At 37.4% G+C, this 22,517-nt stretch overlaps 1 protein-coding gene across 2 annotated transcripts in view; it reads right to left on the bottom strand.

Annotated features, from left to right (window-relative positions):
- ELAPOR2 (endosome-lysosome associated apoptosis and autophagy regulator family member 2) overlaps nucleotides 1–22,517 on the bottom strand; it is a 175,520-nt gene that overhangs the window by 14,475 nt on the left and 138,528 nt on the right. For both annotated transcript variants that reach the window (XM_042965415.1, XM_007076772.3), the window contains exons 14-21: nucleotides 20,857–21,120; nucleotides 19,982–20,155; nucleotides 17,763–17,952; nucleotides 16,421–16,517; nucleotides 15,744–15,845; nucleotides 6,467–6,593; nucleotides 1,210–1,388; nucleotides 100–265 (exon numbers count right to left, since the gene is read on the bottom strand). In XM_042965415.1, coding sequence (XP_042821349.1) covers nucleotides 100–265; nucleotides 1,210–1,388; nucleotides 6,467–6,593; nucleotides 15,744–15,845; nucleotides 16,421–16,517; nucleotides 17,763–17,952; nucleotides 19,982–20,155; nucleotides 20,857–21,120 — 1,299 coding nt within the window. The remainder of the gene's footprint in view (nucleotides 1–99; nucleotides 266–1,209; nucleotides 1,389–6,466; nucleotides 6,594–15,743; nucleotides 15,846–16,420; nucleotides 16,518–17,762; nucleotides 17,953–19,981; nucleotides 20,156–20,856; nucleotides 21,121–22,517) is intronic.

Consider the following 22,517-nt stretch of genomic DNA (forward strand, 5'->3'; position numbering starts at 1 on the left):
GCCAGACCAAATGACAGGGTTGTATGAATGCTACTACTAAGTTAATAAGCCCCTCATCAATAAATGTACAGTCATACCAGCTTACAATTCTGCTCTCACCTTTGTTGCCAAGGATTTGAGTTTTCCCAGCAGTGACTGTTTATTGGAATATACAACTTCTTCCTCATTATCTTCTCCTTCCATGATAGCACAACTGTCTGCAGCTGGGAGTTCACACTCCTTTGAGTTAGTTGTCATCACTAACTTGGAATATTTGTACTCCAGTCTAAGTAGTGATAAATAAAGTGGCTGATTAATATAAATTAATACTCACTTTAGGTGGTCATAAACCAGCTCATCAAATGCTCTTGTAGTATAGTCGCTCTATTGCTAACAAATTTCCCTCGCCTATAGCTAAAGCACTATGTGTTCTCATTTACCTACCATCCATGCACAAATCTTTTCCAGGATTTCAGAGAATAATGAGAATAATGGCAGTACAGTTAAAGTTATCAATTAACTCACATTGATTAACCTGTCCAATTATGAAGAACTTTTGAAAAACAGAGAGAAACCTTGACATCTGAATGCATTTTCTTAATGTAGAAATATTTGGAAGCTAACTCACTATATAATTTTCCAAAGTTTAGTTCATACGAATGAAAATACCATAGGTAAGTGATTTGGTCTTTATTGTTTCTCTATACAACTCATTCCTTTCTATTTACTACCTTATAACAGATCAATATACATTCAGAAAATAGACTCAATATTCAACTCTACATTCTTGGAGTATTGGAGTAAACAGAGGTCATATCTGCCTATAAACTTGGTCTATTTCTTTGCAAGTATCTTTCCACAAGAAACTGAAAAAGAAAACAGTGGAGCAAGAAGACACAATGTTGTCATGAAAAGAAAAATAGAGGCAGAGAGAGACAACTTAACTTCTGATCTCAGCTCTGCTCCCATCTACCTGAGCAAACAAGAGCCTCCATTGCTCTCTGTTTTATACAGATAGGTCTAATTCAATAACCTCTAACATTCTATAATCTATTACCAGAATAATAATCATTTCCATTTCTTTTCTTAAAGGCCTTTCCTGTAACTCCTTCACTGGGAGAAAGTTCTTGTCTCTCTGAAAGAAACTACTGGATGTAACCATAATTAGGTCTACATTTTTCACAAGAAATCCTTCAGTTCTTACATGGTCACTCCAATGAGGTTACTTACTTCCGATTCTTTTTCCAGAAGTAGCAAGTTAGAGCCACCAGCAAAACCGCAGTGAAAGCTCCCACACCTGCTCCCACTTTCAGCCAAAAGTCAACGGTTTCGCAGGTTGACAACTTTTTCTCAGGCAAAGAAATTCCTTTAATGCACCATTTAGGTTCATTCCATACATACAAGGTTTCCTTTAAAAACACACATAGACAGATGACATGTGAAATGAGATTCAGAAGGAGAAGGGTTCTGCTCTTTATTCATAGTAAGCATAGAGGATCATTCAGCACTCAGCTAGTAGAAGCTTCAGAAAGACAAGAAAGACAGGGAATGAATAAGAAAATAATGAACAAAAATACAACAAAACCAAATAAAAACATGGGTCACCAGATCAGAAGGCTGGGTACATGTTGAGGAGGTTGAATAAAAATGACTCTATTTGGACACAGTATTTGTGCTTTTTTCCTCAAACTTCTTATGATCCCTGACTTCTGAGTCATCTTTTTAAATGACAACTTAGGTTGTCTAATACAGGTAACTGGAACGGGTTTCATCCACCTATGATGTTAGTCCAGTTCCTCCAACAAGCGTCTCCCCTGAGAAAAAGAGCAAATTCAGGACCCAGGACATGTAGGCACACCAGGACTGGCAGGCTTTGGTGACTGGTGTTGGGGGAGTCACACAGACTACACCCTTCTTTCCCATGCATTATTCTGGTTCACCTCCCACAGTAGGTCCTTATTCTTATGCTCCCAAAGTAGAGGACTCAGTGTTGTTAGGGCAATGTTTTTCAAACTGCAACTTGCAACTGACTAGTGAATAACAAAATCAATATACTGAATAGCAATCAGGAATTTCTTTATGAATAGATCAAATAACACTAACCAGAGCCAAAATTAGAATACAGTGCATGCTTCCTTTTATACTTCAACGAATACAATGACCATCAGCAACTTGCATGATGATTATATTCATTGACATTAAATGACATAGAACACTCAATTTTTTGACCATTGTGTCTGACTAAATATTCTGGTATTTGATGGTCACTTGAACAACACCCTAACAGAAGGATAACACCATGATGTGTAATTTTATTGTACATGCACGCAGGTTTCTGCAATGACACAAAGAACAGGAGAACCATATTTACTTTAAGGAAAAGTTTCAACCAAGTTCTGGATAAAAATTCTCAGCATGTTTTTTAGAAAGGACATTAGTAATTGAAATTTTTTTTTACTGCATGACAACTGTAACATTTTCATTAAATTTAATGTAAATAAACTACATTTCAAAGGGGTCACATTATTTTTATAAGAATGATGAGGTGAGAAATGAGGGGCATGTTCAATCAAATTCAAATGCTGCATCTCTAAGTGTAAATAATGACAATAAAAAGAAAGCTGTTAACTCTGGTCAGCCAATGATGACTTCATTGGAAATACATTCTAACAAAAATTTTTGCCAGTGAAAATGCTAAAGCTCTAATGTCTAACGATAGTCTTATAGCCGAAATGTTAAAATTTCAAATTAAAAAGATCTTTGTAAACCCAGAATACTTAACTTTTCAATAAACTCCTCAAATTGTTAAAGAAAAAAAAAAAAGATCAAGCTACTGGCACAATTCCTCAGTCATCTGTAACTATTAATTAGAATGCCTTATCCCTTCATTCGGTCACGTCATTGGCAGAGGAGAAAATGGCTGACACTGCAGCTGAAAAATTTATTCTTCCAGCATGCTGGGATATTTTGTGAACAGAGTGAGATAAATTTGATGATAAACTTAAAAATATCCCTCTTAGTGATAACACAGTATCTCTTCAAATCTTTACTACTGGATGACATTTGGAAGTAATGCTTACTACATACTGAGAAGCTGGTACAGATTTCTCAGATCCAATCTGATAAGAGCATTTCTTCCCCGAGTTGTGCCACTCTCAGAGTTTACAACAGCTCTAAGTGGGTACTTGCTGCAGTGTGTAAATGTAACTTCATACACATCTGGATTCAATATATTTACAGAATTGGGAACATATGCTCTCCATCAATACAGAGTGAAAAACTGCAAAGGATGGAGCGGGAAATGGGACAGAAACACAGTCCAATTATTAAAAACTGAAATGATACCCACAGCACTATTTTGCAATCACTGTTTTTTTCTATCATAAGGCTGTTGCCACCCAAAGAAATCCACCCTTGCTCATGAACATGCCGTAGTACCTGCCCCCTTACCTGCAGCTTCACTTTCTGGGGGTTCACTTGGGAAGCAGATGACCCTCCTGATAGATCATCAGAAGGTCAATACTAGCCGAACAGTACATCATGATGCCTACGTCATCCACCTCACTTCATCTCATCACCCAGGCATTTTATCATCTCACCTCATCACAAGGAGGGGGAGCTTAGTGCGGTTAAGATATTTTGAGAGAGAGACCAGACCACATTCACTTAACCTTTATTACCGCAGATTGTTACCTTTAACTGTGCCTAATTTATAAATTAAACTTAATCATAGGTATGTATGTATATATGTATAAGGAAAAGCAAGGTATATATACAGTGTTCGGTACCATCCATGGTTTCAGGCATTCACAGGGTGGTTGGGTACATATCCTTCATGGGGGAAGGCGGGACTACCATAACGGAAAACAGGGAAAGCTGTCATTAGTATTATATAAAGCTCACTGAATGGCAGACTTTTTAAAATATTTTATTCAGAGACTGGCAGTAAATACCCACTTCCTGTGTCATACCCATTTGTTTTACTGTCTCAATGGAATACACTAAGGTGCATGAGCTTAAGTGTGGCATTTATATTTTTCTAACTGAAGCCCAATCTCCTATGGCAAATATTTTCAAACTTGACATCTAAGTCTAACAGAAAGGTGTATTTAACCAATTTTGCAGTTTCTCAAGTTACATTTGAAATTTGGAGAGGGAAATTATATATTTCAATATGATTAACACATGAAAGTGTTCCAAAAGTTTATTTTTAGGACAAAAACAAATATCTAAAAACAATCACCTTGCAACTATGTGTTCGTAACATTCTTATAGCATGCTGAACAGAAGTGTTTTTTTTTTTTTAATAAGGAAAGTTTGAATGAAATTAGAGAAACTGTTGTAATCTCATGGTCTTAAACTTTTAATCATTACTTTCTGGAAGAGAAATGTTGAATATTAAAGAATATTTAGAAAAGAGGTCATCCGACTTTTCAAAGCCCTGGAGTTGAACTTGGTGGCCAAAGAAGGGAATGCATTTGTTTTTTATTTTTTCTTTAAAAAATAAGTGTATCGGGGCGCCTGGTGGCTCAGTCAGTTGAGTGTCCGACTTTGGCTCAGGTCATGATCTCACAGTCTGTGAGTTCGAGCCCCGCGTCGGGCTCTGTGCTGACAGCTCAGAGCCTGGAGCCTGCTTCAGATTCTGTGTCTCCCTCTCTCTCTGCCCCTTCCCTGCTCATGCTCTGTGTCTCTCTGACACAAAAATAAATAAAAATGTTAAAAAAATTTTTTTAAATAAGTGTATCAATTTTTGACAAATGGTAAAAAAGAATTTCCACTGTGAGACATAAAAAGTCTATTATCATTATTATGAGGACTACAAAGAAACCATTTTTTTTTTTTGTAAGCTAAGAATTTTCATCCTTGACCCACTTAAAATGTTAAAAAGAAACTGGCTGAACAGTGTACTAGATGCATGAGCAGCATGGTCTCTGTGTGCTCCAAACTGGAATGAGCTATCCAGAGGCAAGCACACTTGATGAATTAAATAAAACATTCCTAATTTTTGTTTTAGTGTTGCCCATTTGGGAACTTTTCCTGTTCTGTATTAAATTATTTGATGAAAACACATTTTATATTAACTTTACGCTTAGACTTTATCATAAAATATGAAAATAGGTACTGTCCCATGAAATTTAATTTCATTTTTAGGCATATTGCTAAGTGTCTGAGTTGGTGTTTGTGTACTACATTTGCTGTACAATGTATTTCTTACTACAGGTTCACTTCCTAAATTAAAGTTAGAAAAATCCCTAGAGGGGAACACTAGTGCTCCTAATACTCTGAATGCAGGAGATTAGGTAGAGCATTCTGATTTCTTCCTGCACTCCTGCCCCCCGACCAGCCAGTGACACGCTCCTCTACATGCTCCTGGACCACACAGCGCTCGCTCCTTGATCCCCTTATGCAGTGAGCACTCCAGCATGCTCCCCACTCCAGGTGACCTGAGCAACAGTCCTAGCCCATCTGCGTTCCAGATTTTCAGAAATCCTATCAGAATCTGATTCTCTGATGCCAATTCCCCAATAAGGTTACCACCCCTAGTAGTGATTTAATATCATTTGTGCATTTTTATTGTTAGTTCAATAGACTTCAGACAGGTTGAAGGGGTAAGTCATCTTGAAGGAAGAAAAGCTTGTGTTTTTCCTATGGCACTACTCAAAGCTAGTGCAGTGAAATAAGCATGCTCAAACACTACTAGCAGAAGCGCAAAATGATACGACCAGATCACGTTAGTAATATGTATCAAGAACCTTAAAAATGTCCATTGCCTTAGATCCAATTAATCTCTTCTTTATGATAAATTCTAAGGAAAGAATCAAATTTCCAACTAGCGTGTTCCTTACAGAGTTATTTACAAAAATACTGTTTTCAATTTTTCTCAAATGTCCATCGGGGGTTTTATTAAATCCCAAATTGTCTCTATAATAGAATATTTGTCAATCACTAAAAATCATGTTTTCAAAAAATTTAATGACAAGAGAAATATATTAAATGGAAAAAGGAAATAAAAAATATAGAGTGGAGAATCCCAACTTTATTTTAAAAAACACATTAGCAAAGATATGATTGTGCAGAAAATACAGAGTAGGATCTTGATTTTATTATGTGTGTACATGCTTTATTTACTCTTTAGATATGCTTCTTGTAGTGAATCACTTATATCACCCATGTCTTAATTATACCTATAACTGCATTATATAAATCACATCTTCGTTTAATGATATTTTTATAAACCAGATAAACACCATAGCCTACAACTCCTTTGCATGATTTATTTTTCCCAATGCCAGTGCGTACCTTCAGCTACCCCCGCATATGGGAGTTTACATACTAAGTTTGATTTTAAATGCATATTAATGCAACATTAAGTTAACTATAAGCTTTAGCCATGGTTTTGAACCTGAGTTTCTAGGATCTGAGTGATGCCAGACTTGTCTATTTTTCTTCAATCACATAGCTCTGTGTAGGTAGATATGACACTTACCTGAAATCCTCTCTTACAGGCTCCCTCAATCTCATGGAAGTCATGTTCTGTGCACAGAGGGCAAGCTTCAGCACTCTCCCACAGAAAATAGAATGTACACCCATCACAGGTGCCTGCTGGGCACTTGCTGAAATAAAAAATGAAATGACAGCTCTTATATTCAGCCAAGTCCAATAAACATTGGAGTGCCTACTGCATACCGGAAAGCAATGTGTGGGTGCAAAACCACAACTCCACACCTATTAGGATAGCTACAATCAAAAAGACAGGCAATAACGAGTTGCAAAAATGTTAAGAAATTAGAACTTATATACACTGCTAATGGGACTGTAAAGAGAGACAAGTGCTTTGTAATAAGGTGGCAGTTCTTCAGACCATTACAAACAGTTACCACATGATCCAGTAATTACGCTTCTAGATAAAAATCCAAGAGAAATAAAAACGTTTATCCACACAAAAACCTGTACATGAATGTTCATAACTGCATTATTCTTAACAGCCCAAAGGTGGAAACAACTCAAATGTCCCTCAGCAGATGAAGAGATAAACAAATGTGATATTACCATTCTATGGGAAATTACTAGGCCATAAAAAGGAATGCAGAAGTAATACATGCCCCAACTTGGATGAACCTCAAAAATACACTAAGTAAAAGAAGCCTATCAAAAGTTATATGTATTTGGGGCACTTGAGTGGCTCAGTAGGTTAAGCGTCCAACTCTTAATTGCGGCTCAGGTCATGATCTCACTGTTCATTAGTTCAAGCCCTTCCTTGAGCCCCACATCAGGTTCTGTGCTGACCATGCAGAGCCTGCTTGAGAGTCTATCTTTTCCTCTCTCTGTCCCTCTCCTGCTTGCTCTGTCTCAAAATAAATAAGCTTTAAAAAAATTCTATATATTAAATGATGCTATTTTTATAGAAGTCCAAAATAAGAAAATCCACAGCAATAGTAAGTTAGTGGTAAGCTTGGAGTATGGAAGGGAGCTAAGGTAAAAAGAAGCAACAGCCAAAGGGTATAGGTCTTTTTAAGGTGATGAAAAAGCTCTAAAAATGACTATAGTGATGGCTACATATATCTATGAATATACTAATAACCACTGGCTTGCCTGTTTTAAATGGGCATACTGTATGGCACGGGAATTTTATCTCTCTAAAGCTACTTTTTTTAATTTAAAGGAGACAGATATAATGACACAAAAGTTCTGGGAGAACTTCTTGGTGGAAGGCATGCCTAAGACAAGTCTAGAATATCCAATAGGAGTTAGCCAGAAGAGAAAGGAAGAAAGTAAAGGAATGCCTGCCAGAGGGATGAAATGGTAGACGGATTGGAAGGGAATTCCAAGCTGGTCATGACCACAATGGCTTCAAGAGCAGGACAGTGCGTGGGCACAAGGCATACAGGCAAGAACTAGGTGGTGGATGGAGGTGCCATTTCTGTTTGAAGTAATGTGTTTAGGCAAAGGTTTCAGGGAAAAGAATGATGAACTAGACCATGGTCTCGACAGTGCGGTGGGGTGGGGTGGGCGGGGGCGGGAGGGGGGGGGGTGGGACATGAAAACAAAACAACCTGAAGTGAAAAGACAAACAAAACAACTACCAGATCGACACACAGCTGAAGGATGGAAATGACTGTGCACTCCTGGTTTGCCTCAGCCAGACGATGACTTCTTTCAAGAGGCAGTTACTGTCACCACCCGGTGATGATGCAGGGGCCTTAGACACAGGTGCAGGATCGCACTGAACCAACCACCAGGCAGGGCTGGAATGGAGACTTTTTGAAACTGCTTGCTGGTGGGTGGGCCTATTATATCAGTTTGCCTCCTTCCTTTTAGGGACAGATAAACACAGCATGGATAAAATTAAACTGCTTTTACTGTGTGGAGAATCCTTATTGACTGAAGCAGGAAGTTATGTGGAAAGGTTCTGGTGGGAATGGCTGTTTTGTTCATGAATTAATTAAAATGGGGAGAACACTATTCCCTTCATTTGTCTACTATACTTCCCTTAAATTAAGTGTGCAAATTCAGGGCAGTGCCCTGAAAACCTCCTTTAGACCTTTGTTGCTGCTGAGTACAGGTGTCCTGAAACACCTAGGGCAAAAGATAGACACACAATCATAGGGAGAACCCCAAAACACCCCTTCTTAAGTTTTAACTTCAGATGCCTTTCTGATGATAGGCAATCCAAAACTGTAATTTTCGGTCTACCAGCGAAGTAAAATTCCATACCCTCAGTATATATTCTCAGGATACTCTACAATATGAACCCTGACACAGAAGTCTACAATACCTAAAAATGGACTACGTTTTTAGAGGCCTATCCTTCCAAATGCTTGCATGCTGTAGACCAAGTCAACGTGGTGAGATGTAAATAAAAGCATGATTCTGTGTAACGTGCTTCAGAAAGAGAGGCCTGGTACTATGAGAGCTAAGAACAGTGATGAAGGGGGACGCTTTGGAAAAATGGCTTAACTCTTACCTGCCTTGATTTGTTTGTAAAAGGGAGTAAAGTATATTCAGACCAAGAAACAAAAAGAGATTTAAAAAAAAAAATGGTAAGTACAAGAGATGAAAATCATGCCACCTAAAAAAATGATCCCTACTTCCCATCAGTAAAACCAACTCAACATTGCACTTCTGAAAAAAATTGGGTAACCTATTAGAAATGTTTTTCAAGAACACAATTATTATTTGCATAACAATGAGCTGAAACTTTAAAGGTAATTAACTTTTTTGATCATTTAGCAAAAAGTACCAAAATACTTTCCTGCTCAATTCTCTCCTTCCCAAATTATTTTGTTTTATCTTTCCCACACAGAGACATTTTCAAGGGTGGTGAGGGCTGTTTATCTTGGGAAAATAAAATAATAAGTTTGGTAAAATTCGAGAAAAAAAACTGAACAAATAAAAAAGAAAAGGGGAAAATTAATCAAAGTTGCAAAGAGCTCTGCAGAGAAAACCTGGGTTACAGGTGTGGCTGGACTTGCAAGTGATTTTGTGTTTTTCCACAAGTGATTCGGCCCCTCCCCCATGCTGTTTCAGATCTGTAATTTATCAGAAATGAGATGTCTGTTCCACTGCCTTCACTGGGTTGTTATAAAGGACAAAATGAGAGAACAATTTGGGAAAGTTTAAAGTACTGCAAAATATAAAAGACTATTAACAATTCACATCACTTTCTATAGAACTAGGAGAAGTACAGAATTGGGGGAAGAAATCAAGACATTGATATAACTTATAAAGCTGCCATTAGGTGTCAAAATACTGCAATGATTCAGTGCCTTTCCCCGGTAGACTCCACTTTTTAAAATATACTCTTAGGTTAAAAGCAGTTTAGTTTAGAATCAATTCTTCAATTCTTTGAACCCAACGAATCATTTACAATGTGGAACATCCAAATTTGATTCTTTGTTATAAACGTTAAGTTCCACAGTTGAATCAGCCCTTCCCTGTGAAATGACAAGGATGTAGGAAGCAGTACTAATTTCAACAGTGCTTATATATAAAAGGAAAATAGGGGAAAAAAAGATGCAAGAGTATATATATATATTTTTCTTCTACTAAGAACAAAAAAGCAAGTAGTAAGATAGACAAACACTTTAATGCCAAATATGTGAAACCTTTTTCCCTTTGATGACCTGTGCCACCACTATCTCTACCCCCTACTCCCTGGCCTTGTAAAGGTGTCACTAATTGTGCTTCTTTTATAATTTTTGATCCACAAGATCACCATAGAAACCAGAGAGAAGATGTCTAAAGAGCCAGTACATAATCCTGGAGACCTGGGGTATGCAAGGCTAGAATTCCACAAGATGACCCCAGGGCTGTGAACTCTAGGTAGAGAAACCACCATCAACACAAAGGATAACCAGTGCATCCTAATTTGGTTTTACTGTTAAACGAGGAAGACTTTCCAGTTTCCTTATTTTGCTCTGGAACTGCCTTACCACTGCGGATAGCACTGGCCATGTGTAAGAATTCAGGTGAATCTTTTTTTTTTAAGTAAGTGATGTCTTAGATTCTAAATTGGATACATTTTCTGGGGGTAAAGTGGACTGAGCTATGAGTTATTAGCATCCTCTAAATGAATCATCTTACCTAAAGCAGGGTCTACTTGGTTCATCTACTAATTCATGGACAGTAATCTTAATTTCTTATGAACTATTACAACCCAATACTCAAACTATTGCTAATTGTTTAGACAGTTGATAAAGCAGTATAAACTTGTTTTTGCCTGAACTTTATGCAAACTCCAAAGTTAAAATAAATTCATGTACGGTGTAAGTATGTTTCTATCCCTCGTACAGTGGGTCTCAGGAGACCGGGGGGAAAGGCCATAGTCTTATATGCCTAGAACTTTTCTCATTTGGTGTCAGAGCACTAATGTTACTCAGACACTTTCATGTGAGGCTTTTCTGGGTTTCTTGGGGTTCCCCTATCTCGGAGTTCACAGACGGGCATCGTCTGGCATAGGAGATGCTGACTAGCTGCCAGTAACTCCCTTCGGCTTTGGCTTCTGAGAAAGCTCAACCTTTCTCTGCTAAGAATGCCAATGGGCAGAAAGCCTTCTTGTGTGGGGTCCATAAAATGGCTTTGGTTCTTGCTCCAATTTTGTTTGCCCTGAGGCTGAAGAGTATAAATCACTTATGACTGAGTTTGAACATAAGATTTTTTGACCTATACCTCTTAGATCCAGGGATATAAAATTCTACCAGTCTCCTGCAAAAACCGCCCTTTTTACAGATTCCCCCCGAGGTTAATTACCAAAAGCCAGAATCTGATCAAGATCTGTACAAACTACATTAGCTGACACTCCCCAGTCCCTTTTACCTCCAGGCTCTGCAAAATCTGTCAAACTTTTGTCATCCTTATTTCAAAATGGATCCTTAAACTTTATGACTGTTTCGTGACATTTTTATGTCATGTCTTAAGATTACTCATTAGTGCTGAAGCATATAATTTTAACGATTCTGTATTAGAATTTTTCCATTTCTTAATCATAATGGGTTTTTACTTGTTGCTCATAGTGTTTTATATGCCTCCTCATTTTCATTGTTCTAAGAACATATTTGGCTTTAAAATTTTAAATTCTATTGCCTTTTAAATTTAACTTGTGCAGATTTAGATATCTATTATCTGTCCATAAATAGTTCAGAGGAAAAAGAAAACAAGGAACTCCGTTAACCAATCATTATCCTCTGGCTCCTACCAACTCAAAATGGATAGACATCTTGGCTTCAACAGAACTCCCCCAAAACCAAAGAAGATACTACATTAGTGTCCTATAGGTCCAAAGACTTTGACAGAGGAACTCTCAATCAGAGCCTGTGGAATAAAGCCTTGGTACATTCAACCTCTGAACACCTTCAGGACAGATTTCTGAAGCATCCCTTTTGTGAGATATAATATTCTCAGAGGCTATGCTTGCTTGCTTGCTTGCTTGCTTTCTTTCTTTCTTTCTTTCTTTTTTTTTAATGAGCAACAGCCCCTCTCCACTTGGCCCTGAGACACCCACTAGCTTGACTCCATCTCTGAGACTGAGGCTACACTTAAAACTGAAGATGAACTTGGATTTTGAAGGAGGTTTTGGCAAAATAGTTTTAGACTGATTTATGAACCACCCAAGCAGTTAAATATAGTTATAAGTTGAGGGAAAGAGAAAGAGAGAGCACGATGTTTTCCTCTAACTCATACCATTACTAAAGATGACCTTGTTGGAGGGAGGATGACTCATTTTAAACAAGGCACCAATAACTTGCAGATCAAATGAGTTATCCCCCAGATAAATGTGATATTTGTCTCTCTGCCTAGTGTGCTTCTTTGCAAATCTCTACCTGTGAAGAACTGGAGGGAAAAAACAGCAAGATGAAAACATGATGGTAAGAACAGAACGAGACACAGTCAGGACAACATTCCATCCTGAATGTGCCAACACAGTTATACAGCCTGGGTCCTCAGTGTTTCCTACTGTGTGAAATGAATGGGTCTGACTGAGGGATCTCTAAGGTGCTATGACATCTCCATTATCAGAGTAAAAATGATTCCTTTTGCCCATTTTCTAATGATGCGTTTTCAAAACCTTTCCATTAATAGAAATTTCTCACATATTTGAAAGAACTCTTCAAACACAATGCTGGGTCCAAAGTTTTCCTAATGAAAGAAGAACTTCCAAGTTTTCCAACCACCTCCAATCATGACTGGAGGCTGGCAAAGTTTCTTAGGCAGAGGCTGGAGGGGGATCTATTCAGGGATATCAGCAGTCTACTTTGTTACAAATTCGTTTGCTGGCCAAGATACAAACTGCACCAGATAATCCCAAAGTCCAGCCTGGCTCTCAGATTGCATCTGCCACAGACATCATGCTGTTAAATTTTTATCTAAAATGTCTCACACCTTCCAGACACTTTGTAGAATTAGAAACCAACTGCATTTGCCAGACCAAACAGACAGGTTGTAGTTTTCCAATTGCAGATTAGTAGGCAGCCCTGATAATTTGCTGTTCCCTCTAAACTTCAGATGAGATACGTAGCGAATACACATTGCCCCTTTTCTCCTGCCCCACGACTCTGTTAAGACATTCCCATTTTCCCAGGTCACCAAGATACAGAGCCCCAACCAACATCACTACTACTAAAGTCTCCTTTCCTGGTTTGCCAAGATTCTTGGCCAAGAGAGGAGAATTCCCGGGGGTGGCATCCCTTCCAAATTGCCAAAGTCTGCTTTCTGAGATTTTTTTGGTTACAGCATATGAGATTTTTCGAGGCAAGTGCCTGGTTAGCACCTTCCTCTCTTATGGAGATCTTAAAGCTCCCCAAAGAAAACTGCAAAGTAAATCCACTTCAAAAGTAACGTAAGAAACTGGGCTCTGTTAACAATTCCTTACTGTTAGTAGGAAATCTTTATTCAGCCCCACAGCTAAAAAAAATTCTAATTATTTCAGGACAAGCTGCTGTTTCTCATGTTCTGATCCCAGAGCTCCCCCTTGTGCCCTAATGGGAAACTGATTCAAGAAAGAACTAAAACACACTTAGATTGTTAGGTTCAAGCAGTTCCCTAGAGCAATGGTCCTCAAACCTGGATGTGCATGACAATTATATACAAAGTCTTATCAAATATGGGTGAATGATTACCCTTTAGACTAAGGTATTTTAAATTAGCTTTTCAGAAAATTAAAATGCAGAACAAAGTTTGAGAATTTGTCTCAGTAGGTTAAGATTAGTAGCTCCTAAATTTTAATATGCTTAGGAATTGTCTTGCAGGTTTTCTTTTAGGATTTTGTTTTTAAGTAGTCTGTACACCCAGTGGGGAGCTCTAACTCAAAACTCCTAGATCAAGAGTCGCACGCTCCTCCATTTGAGCCAGCCAGACTCCCAGAACTGTTTTGTGTTTAAAAAATATATATTCCTATGCTCAACACTCAAGATATTCTTTATGTTTTTGGAAAGATCCAGAAATTGATTTTTAAAAGAAACCCCAAGGTATTCTGCCACAAGTGATCTTGAGAAACCCTGGCAAAGACAGTTATATTCCTGAAGTAGAATAAACTACTACAGGTTAAAGGAAAAACTACTTTTCCCCTCCCCACAAGGAAAAACTCAGTTTCTAAGTGCCATAATTTAACATCAGGAAACTTTTTTTTTTTTTTACCTTAAAGCATCAGAACCCACCTTGGGAGAGTTAGAGTGGATATATTTTCTCATGGACAGATCTAATCTTTGGTAATATTATCTGCTTGGATGAGAGACCTGGAGAGGCTTTGGAAGCCATCCAGGTAGACTCCTAGAGGCTAGACTCTGAGAGGTTCATTGCTAAGTCCAAGGAAGGATGTTATAAGTGCTACCATTAACAGAACAAGCATCTTAACTCAAAGCTCTTTGGGGGGATACCAGGGAATAATTAAAGAAACTCTAAACACACTTTCTCATAAACAAAGGGTGGTTTGCTGCCTTGACTCCAGCTTGGATGCTGGCATAGGGATCCTCCACCAAATGATGCCCTTGAGCATCAGGCTCCCTCTGTCTCTTTCACTGATGTCTAGTAACTTTTATTATGTTCTCCTCTGATCATACACTTCTCTCACCTTGAAAAGGTGAAAAGAAAAATTAATTCCTAGATCTATGAGAACCAGAGAAACACAGTTGGTTAAGAGGTGAATACGAGTGTCCTTTTGTGCCCCAAAGTAAACCCACAATATTGATACCCCTGGAAATACTTTTAAGATGCCGAAGCAATGCTCAGACCACTGATTTCCAATACTGATGTCCTGATATGCATAAGCACAATAGCTTAAAATCTCTCAATGGTTACTGCGAAACTATCAAAAACAAAACTAAGTCAGTCATTTTCTTTTAAATAAAATTTAATATAAAATTTTATTTAAAAGAAAATTATATATGTATATGTGTGTGTGTGTGTGTATACACACACACACACACACACACATATATATTTATATTAACTTGAGAAATACGTTCAAGTCAAACTATGATAAAGGTACCTTAATCCAACAAATATTAGAAATAAACAATCTACATACAGAACAATGAATAACTGCAAAAAACAAAAATCAGCAGACATTTAAGTGTCACTCACACCATGAAAGCATTATTTAAGTTGACAGTTCTGAGTCCATGAAATTGCCCATTTTCTCCTAGTGTTTCTACCCAATATGGACTGTAGAAGTCAAATCTAGACTGTGGAGAGCTACTGCCTCAACTCCAGCAAGTCAAATGAACTGTATTATATATTCTATAGATCAGATTCTACCTTGGTGATTCTGCCACTATTAATCAGAAAACGGAGGAGCTGGAAATGGATCATACAAATTATCCACCCTGGCCCCTATTCTCTCACAGAGAAAGAAACCATGATTCAGAGGTTCAATTACTTCAATCTCGATCACCCAGGTGGTTCACTGTTGATCAAGAACTATAAGCCAGGTTATATATAATCCAGCTCTTAAGGAAATTGGGACTAAACAGTAAGAATAAATACAAGGATACAAACACTGTAATTATATGTTGAAATAATTTTCAAGACAATTAAGCAAACAGGAGGCGAATACGTCTTTGAGGAGATTGGGATGTACTGAGATTTGTGAGGACTTGTTCCTCTTAAGAGACACACAGCCTATCCCTATAATAAAAACCTACATATTCTTCTGTTCTCTTTCTGCTTTGCATTCATAGGGACCATGTTTTAAAATAGTAAGATTCTGGGGAGTTTTGATTCCTCACAATAAATACAAATGTGAAATAATCACATAGAAATAAGAATACCTGGGGACTGAAATCACTCCTGCTCCTGGTTTAGTAGGATTGCACCTCATTTTCACAGCAGTTGATCGGCCATTAACACAAGATGTTGTAGTTGTAGAAGACCTATTGAAAGGCAAATGTCATTCCACAGAACAGACATGACATAGATCACCAAGACATAAATATCCTGTGTAGAACTACTTCTATACTCTATGAAACAATGAAAAAGAAAAATGTGTCCAAGTTCACTAATTGAGAATTTTAATACAAACTGGGCTCATTTGCTTTCACTGCCAATGAAGAGTTGACTATTTTCTCAGCTAAAGTGATAAGCTATCATCAAGGTGTTTAGCAAAGTTACTATAATTATAATCAAAGTCACAATCAAAAAAAATTTTTAAAGGGAAGAGAAGCCATACCTACTTTTGCTGTTATTAAGATGTATGAATTACAAATACTGTCTAGACAATGAAGTAGAGTCTCTTTATTGCCTAATTTAAAAGAATATATATAACAGAAAAAAGACATCTATCTGAACTATAACACTTGCAAAATATTTCATGTTTCCTACTTTATACTCAGTCTTCCATTTACAAATTAATCACTGATTATCTGTTAAGTATAAGCTATGACTCTAGGCACCCTGAAGAGACATTCTTTTGATTAAAATTGTCAAGGTAAGCGGCATCTTCACTTACTTATAAAAGAAATGCACATCTGGTATTTGGCTAGGTGGAAGTGGAAACATATCTTCTTTTATATTAATATTTTGCAATGTAGTTTCAACTGTCACTCCTAGTTAACAATAAAAAAAAGCTATTAAGCAATACAGGAAAATTAGGTTTATTTAGTTTCTGTGTATATGAATAGAAAACAGCTTCACTTTGATACTGTCATTTGACCAGAAATATCGTATTAAATTAATGCGTTCATGGTAAGACTAAGAACCTTATGAAGCTCTATAGAATAAAAAAATAAAACAATCTACTCCCTAGCTCTGTTATTTTGTTTAAGTCACTTCACTTCCCTGGGTGTTATGTCCTAATTTGTAAAATTCAAGAAGTAATTGAGATAATCTCTAAAGCCCCTTCCAGCTCTGACATTTCAATAACCTAACAATATAAAAAGTTAGGTTTTGTAGAACAAGCTGGGTTATTTTGCTAATACAGCTTTCAACTCAGTATAGATATACTTGAGAAAACAAAAAATTTTGTGCCCTAATAATTTCCAGAAAATAACTCCAAAACTTGTTTAATCTAAAAGTCAGGCATTTTTCTCATTCCTGGTAGGCAAAATGAGAGCAGAACCAAAATGCAAGCAATAACAGCAACCTCTCCTTCAGACGAGGAGTTCTGATGCTGAGCACAAGCTTGGTGACTGACCTTGGTGCTGAAAATTAAAGCTCAATTCCTCTGGAGTCTATAGCAATGGTCCTCAAATCTGCTGTATGTTAGAATCACCTATGAAGCTTGTTAGATTGATATGTAGTTAAATGTTTTATCACCATACCAGAGGTTCTAATGAACTGGATCCCTAAAAATAACTGAGAGGTCATTTTTCAAACTTTCCTATACCTTCCAGTCCACAAAGACAGAAGAAACAGGTAGGGAATAAAACTTGGCACATTCACCATTGCTAAGTGTCACCGGCTTACTTTTCATACAAGAAAATATTATGAAAACTGGTGGTAAATATTATGATTTAGATTTATACATTACTTTTTTTACTATTATTTTGTTTATAGTTTTGGTTTCCAAACTTATTTTGCTTCTTAAATTCCTAGAGAACTTGATGAAAGGCACAGACTCTCAAAAAACATCTTATCACATATGAGTTAATATGTAAACTCAGAAGATACTTGTACTCACTTAGATGGATCAATAGATCTCAATTGTAGGAGCTTTCTAACCATGTTACAAAGGGATTAGAATTACCTATAGCCTTCATCATCTATGGCAAATACCAACACAATGACAAGTTATCAGTACTATAATTTTAGAATAACTGCATGCATGCATATAGGAACGAAATGAAGCTTACCTAAAAATGTATCTGCCAGAATGATGGACTGTGATGATAAGGCTGCTCGGAAACCCTTACTCTCAGAGGGAATAATAGTTGACTGGCATACATATGCTCCTACCAAATTCGTGTAATCATCTGACCCTGCCACCATTTCCTTTACTGTAAAGTCTGTTATATTGTTGGTACAAAGAGCCATCTTCTTCCCCTAGGAAAACAAAGTCATCAAGAGGTTTTACTGAAGAGTCATTCTCTAAAGTGGATCTCAAGAGAGCTAATGACTCTAGTAGAGCAGTGGCTCTCTCCTCACTGCAGAGATTCTGCTTTCAATAAAAGGAAGTGGGGCCCAGGCACCAGCATTTTTTAAAAAAAAAAAAAAAGCTCTTGAGGAATTCCAACGTCTAACCAGGGTTGAGAGTCATTTAAGTTATAATGAATATATACACTCAATACTACACTGCTCATCCAACTACAAGCATCATTTATGCTGATGAAAGCCATCTAATTTAAGGAACTAAAATCATCTATGAAAACGTTGATTCATAGGATAGCAATGCATTCAAAGAGACCAGATAACTCTGAGTGAAGATTTTAATTCCAAAGGAGAAGACTTGCTCTTCCTTCTCCTTTACCGGCCTACTGTGGCAGAAAGGAAATGTGAAGCCTGAAGAAGAAAGCATAAAAGCCATATTGCAGCAAGATCATAGGACCCCCCATCTAAGTTCTTAATAGTTGGTCACTACATGTGTCTTTACTCAATGACATGTACCTACTCAACTACACAGTACGTTGAAGAGAATACAGAGATTTACTTTTTTAATCATTTAATCAGTTGGAATATATAAAGTTAAAAGGCTATTTGAATATACTATAGTCCCTCTGCAAATCACCATAGCTTTCTCTACAATTTCTATGAAGGAATATATAAGGGGGAAAAGGACATGATTTTACTGATCTTAGATGTAAAGTAAGCACACATGAGTATAAAGAAAAGAATACAGATTTATCTTTCTTAATGCAGCTAACAATCCAAACTTAAAAAATTTTCTCCCTCTACCAAGCCTTCTCACACTACAGGTACAATATACTTTTACTAAGCTTAAATTAAATGGCTGAAGCCAAGAAGATGAAAACAATGGAAAAGATGAGAGAGAAACTACTGAGGAAAGAAAGAGGTAAACTACAATAAAAGGAATGAGGACAAAAAGGAAAGAAAGAGGACAGAAAAGAAGAGGGGAAAGATGGAAGGAAAGACAGTGGTAACACAGGCACAAGAACAAAAAGAAGCATAATATAATGTGTAACTAATCTCATTCACTGCTCCACTCAGTATTCAACATAACAGGTATTTAATATTTATTTATTTGTCAAATGAACTGAGTAACTAAGCAATAAAGTGTGTTTGATCTCTCCCTGTAAAATCAGGACAGGACAAACCAAACTATACCAAATAAATTTACAGATCTTTTTGTCTGAAAACATCTGTGGTCATCAGATCTCTTTTTGTTTCCTTTGCACAAAGTGTGGCACAGCATCTCATAATGAAGACCACTGGAGATGCCAAAGTTAATATGGAAAGAAACATGGAGGAAATGCCTTATTACATTTTCATCACTGCTAATGGTGTATACATATACATACTCTCCTACCCCGACCTCATAGATCTATAAAAATACTGGGCATATAGTCCTGTAATTCTTCCCATTACCAGCATTAATTGAGGTTCTGCTTCTTCCCATAGAAAAATAAGATCCCATTATTTATTAGCAGACACTACCTGATCAAGCGACATTTGTCTCCTGCTTACCTCCTTTTTTATTGTTGAATAAACTTCCTCTTGGAAGTCTTTTTCTTTTAAAACGGACGACATAAAGAACAGTAAAACGTTCCCAAACCAAAACTGCCAGACTGAAAAATAGGTGGGATTGACAAGCCTGACCCATTTTTACAAAAAAATGAAAGATGCTTCAAGTACCTACACCATAACTCCAAGCTTTGGGCTTCAGTTGGCTAGATAAGTGCCTTGATGAATGCAGAACCAGACAAGGTTGGCCCTGCTGGAGAAGGCTGCCAGCCGGCCTGCTAGGAGGCAACACAGAATTTAAGCAATCACAGCTCAGTTTCTGACATTTGATTGTTAGTTCCCATAGAGATTTTATTGGGCCATCAACACAGAAAATATCAACTCAGGCAAAGCCGAAATACAGCTCCATCTCACTTTGACAGCCAGAACTCACCTCATGCCCACATAAACTAATATTGAAGAAATGGAAGTATTTTGTTCCTTTGGAAGTAAAGCTGGGTCCATTCATTAACGAGCCCACGCTGCTGAGGTTGCTGAAGTCATAGTGCAAACTCTGATTTTCTTTTTCATGGTGGAAAAAGCAGTCACTATAGCAAACTGAGTGGTCCTTTGATTAGAGATTAAGAAATTAAAAAATATACAGCACAAAAGAAAATATTAGCTGCTATGAACAATGTGTTTCAAAAAAGTTCTATGTTTGAAACTCTTTCAGTAATTTTGTCCTAGTTATATTTTACCATAGGAATATAGAGAATTTCCAAACACTAATTAGATTTTCCTAGGTAGAGTTCAGGAAAATCAGCATTTCTCAAAAGTAAGAGTGAAGTTACTCCAAAACTAGTTTCTTGTATTAAGGTATTTTAATAAACAGCCACAAGTCCCTGTTACACCAGTGTCAACATGCAGTAAAACTACTTTCTCTTTCACCCAAAAATGTCATCAACCTTTGCCCTTAAAATGTTCTAAGATATACTTGTTCTCCATATATTTCTATGTCCCGCCTACAGAGGTAGTTTACTTGCTCTATATTAACAGAAGACACAAAATATCAATTTTAATATTTTTGGAAGGCATTCTTATTTGAGTGCTTTCCTTACTATTTTATGCCCCCAGGAATTAGGACCTTCATGGCACATATTAAGTGCTTAAGAAATGTTAAGGGCAGAAAACACACACGCACAAATGAAGAAGCCATTTCTAAATATAGCTAGCAACTCTGTAGTTGCCGGAGAAATATTAAAGGGAACTTCTGAGTTTTTTTATGAAGGTGTGTCTTCCCGGGAACAACTGAAACGCACACTCACTTACCTGAGTGCTTCTACTCCCAGGCCCACATGGAATACAAGCCTCCTTGCCATAGACTTGATGTATGGACAGGTAGGTGTCAGGTGGACACTCCTTGCACTGGTTGGTTTCTTTCTCAATGTAGTGGCCTGGGGGGCAGGGGACACACGATGAGCCCGACTGTTCAGAACCGAGGGCACAGGCACGGCATGAGGACGCCACCCCATCAACTGCATTAGTGGCAGTGATAGAATAAATCTTCACCATGTCATTGATGAACCGTCTATTCTAAAAAGAGAGCAGAAAGTAATGACTTCTGCCTTGGGGCTGAGTTGTAAAACCAGAGTGTTTTGTGTTGATATCACCAAAGAACCAAGCAGAGTGTTCCAGCCGAACAGTTTATAAGTGACAATGGATTAATATGATTTCTTCTCAGTTCTTTTAAAAAACAACCTTCGATCTTAACACTAGAAGCTAATTTCCACAGTAATGGAGTTCCAGGAGTTTAGCCACAATCACTACAAGATCTGTCATAACTGGTACAAACTCAGGCACGTTTATAGGCTTTACATCTGGATGAACTGGTGTGGTTTAACAGTGGAACAACTTTATCTCCCATACTTGTTTATTCGGATATAAGCCTAAAAGTAATGATATCATAGGATGTTTGCAGTGTGGCAAGTGGAAAAGCTTTGGACAAGGGAGTAGTCTTGGAAGACCAGGACTCTGGTCCTCACCCAAACACTGTGTAATACTGATGCCATCACACCACCCCTTTGGGACTCTCCCTCTCTAGTCCTTTCCCTAGCCTATGACTGATTTCCACCAAAAAGATGCATAGTAGAGAGCAAAACCTGGCCCTGACTATACTTTTCCTTCTTCTGACACTGCATCAAAGAAGATCTAGTTCCCACCAGGCAATGGGCACCACTTTATCAGTAGAGAGCAATGCTAACCGAGACAACTTAATGTTTGTTTCTTGTCTGGGGTAAAGAAAAAAGTCAAGGAAGCATTCCATAGCACATTCATGCCCCACATTATGGTAATCCAAACACTGGTCAAGAACAATTAGAGTCAAGTAACATCTGGGAATGGGTTCCCTGATGAAAGTCTGAAGAGAAAAGAGAAAATGTTCTGCATTTGCTACCACAGCTTTAAGTGGTTTACCTTGTTTTCACCTTGGATAGTCACGTCTATGGAGATCCACAAAAATAACAGTCCTGCTACTATTGAAACATACAATGGAATTTACGTACGGGAGAATTAAGGTCTACTCTAGCAGGGAAAGTAAAAGAGAATAAATAATTCTGTGTGTTAACCCACTCATGTGTAATATACACTCTCCAGGCTGTAAAAGGAGACACAACTACAATGAAATAATAAACTAACACCAGTTGATGGCTCCCGGACAAATGTCAGATCATTCAGAAAAAGAGGAAGACGGTCACCAGCCTTCTCAAAGTCTCAGAAAGCTTTAACAATATGTTTTTAAATAACTACAAAATTAGATTTTGTTTCTCTTAAGCTTTCAGCAAATCTATCTGTTCAGTGGAGAACAATCCAAAGATACACTGTGTTACTCAATTCCATACATTCTTGCTCTCAAAATATATATATATATATATATATATATATACCATTTTTGTACAAATCTACTCCATAACCAAATGATTGATTCTACATCA

This window comes from Panthera tigris, chromosome A2 (assembly GCF_018350195.1).
Source record: "Panthera tigris isolate Pti1 chromosome A2, P.tigris_Pti1_mat1.1, whole genome shotgun sequence".
Classification (NCBI taxonomy): Eukaryota; Metazoa; Chordata; class Mammalia; order Carnivora; family Felidae; genus Panthera; species Panthera tigris.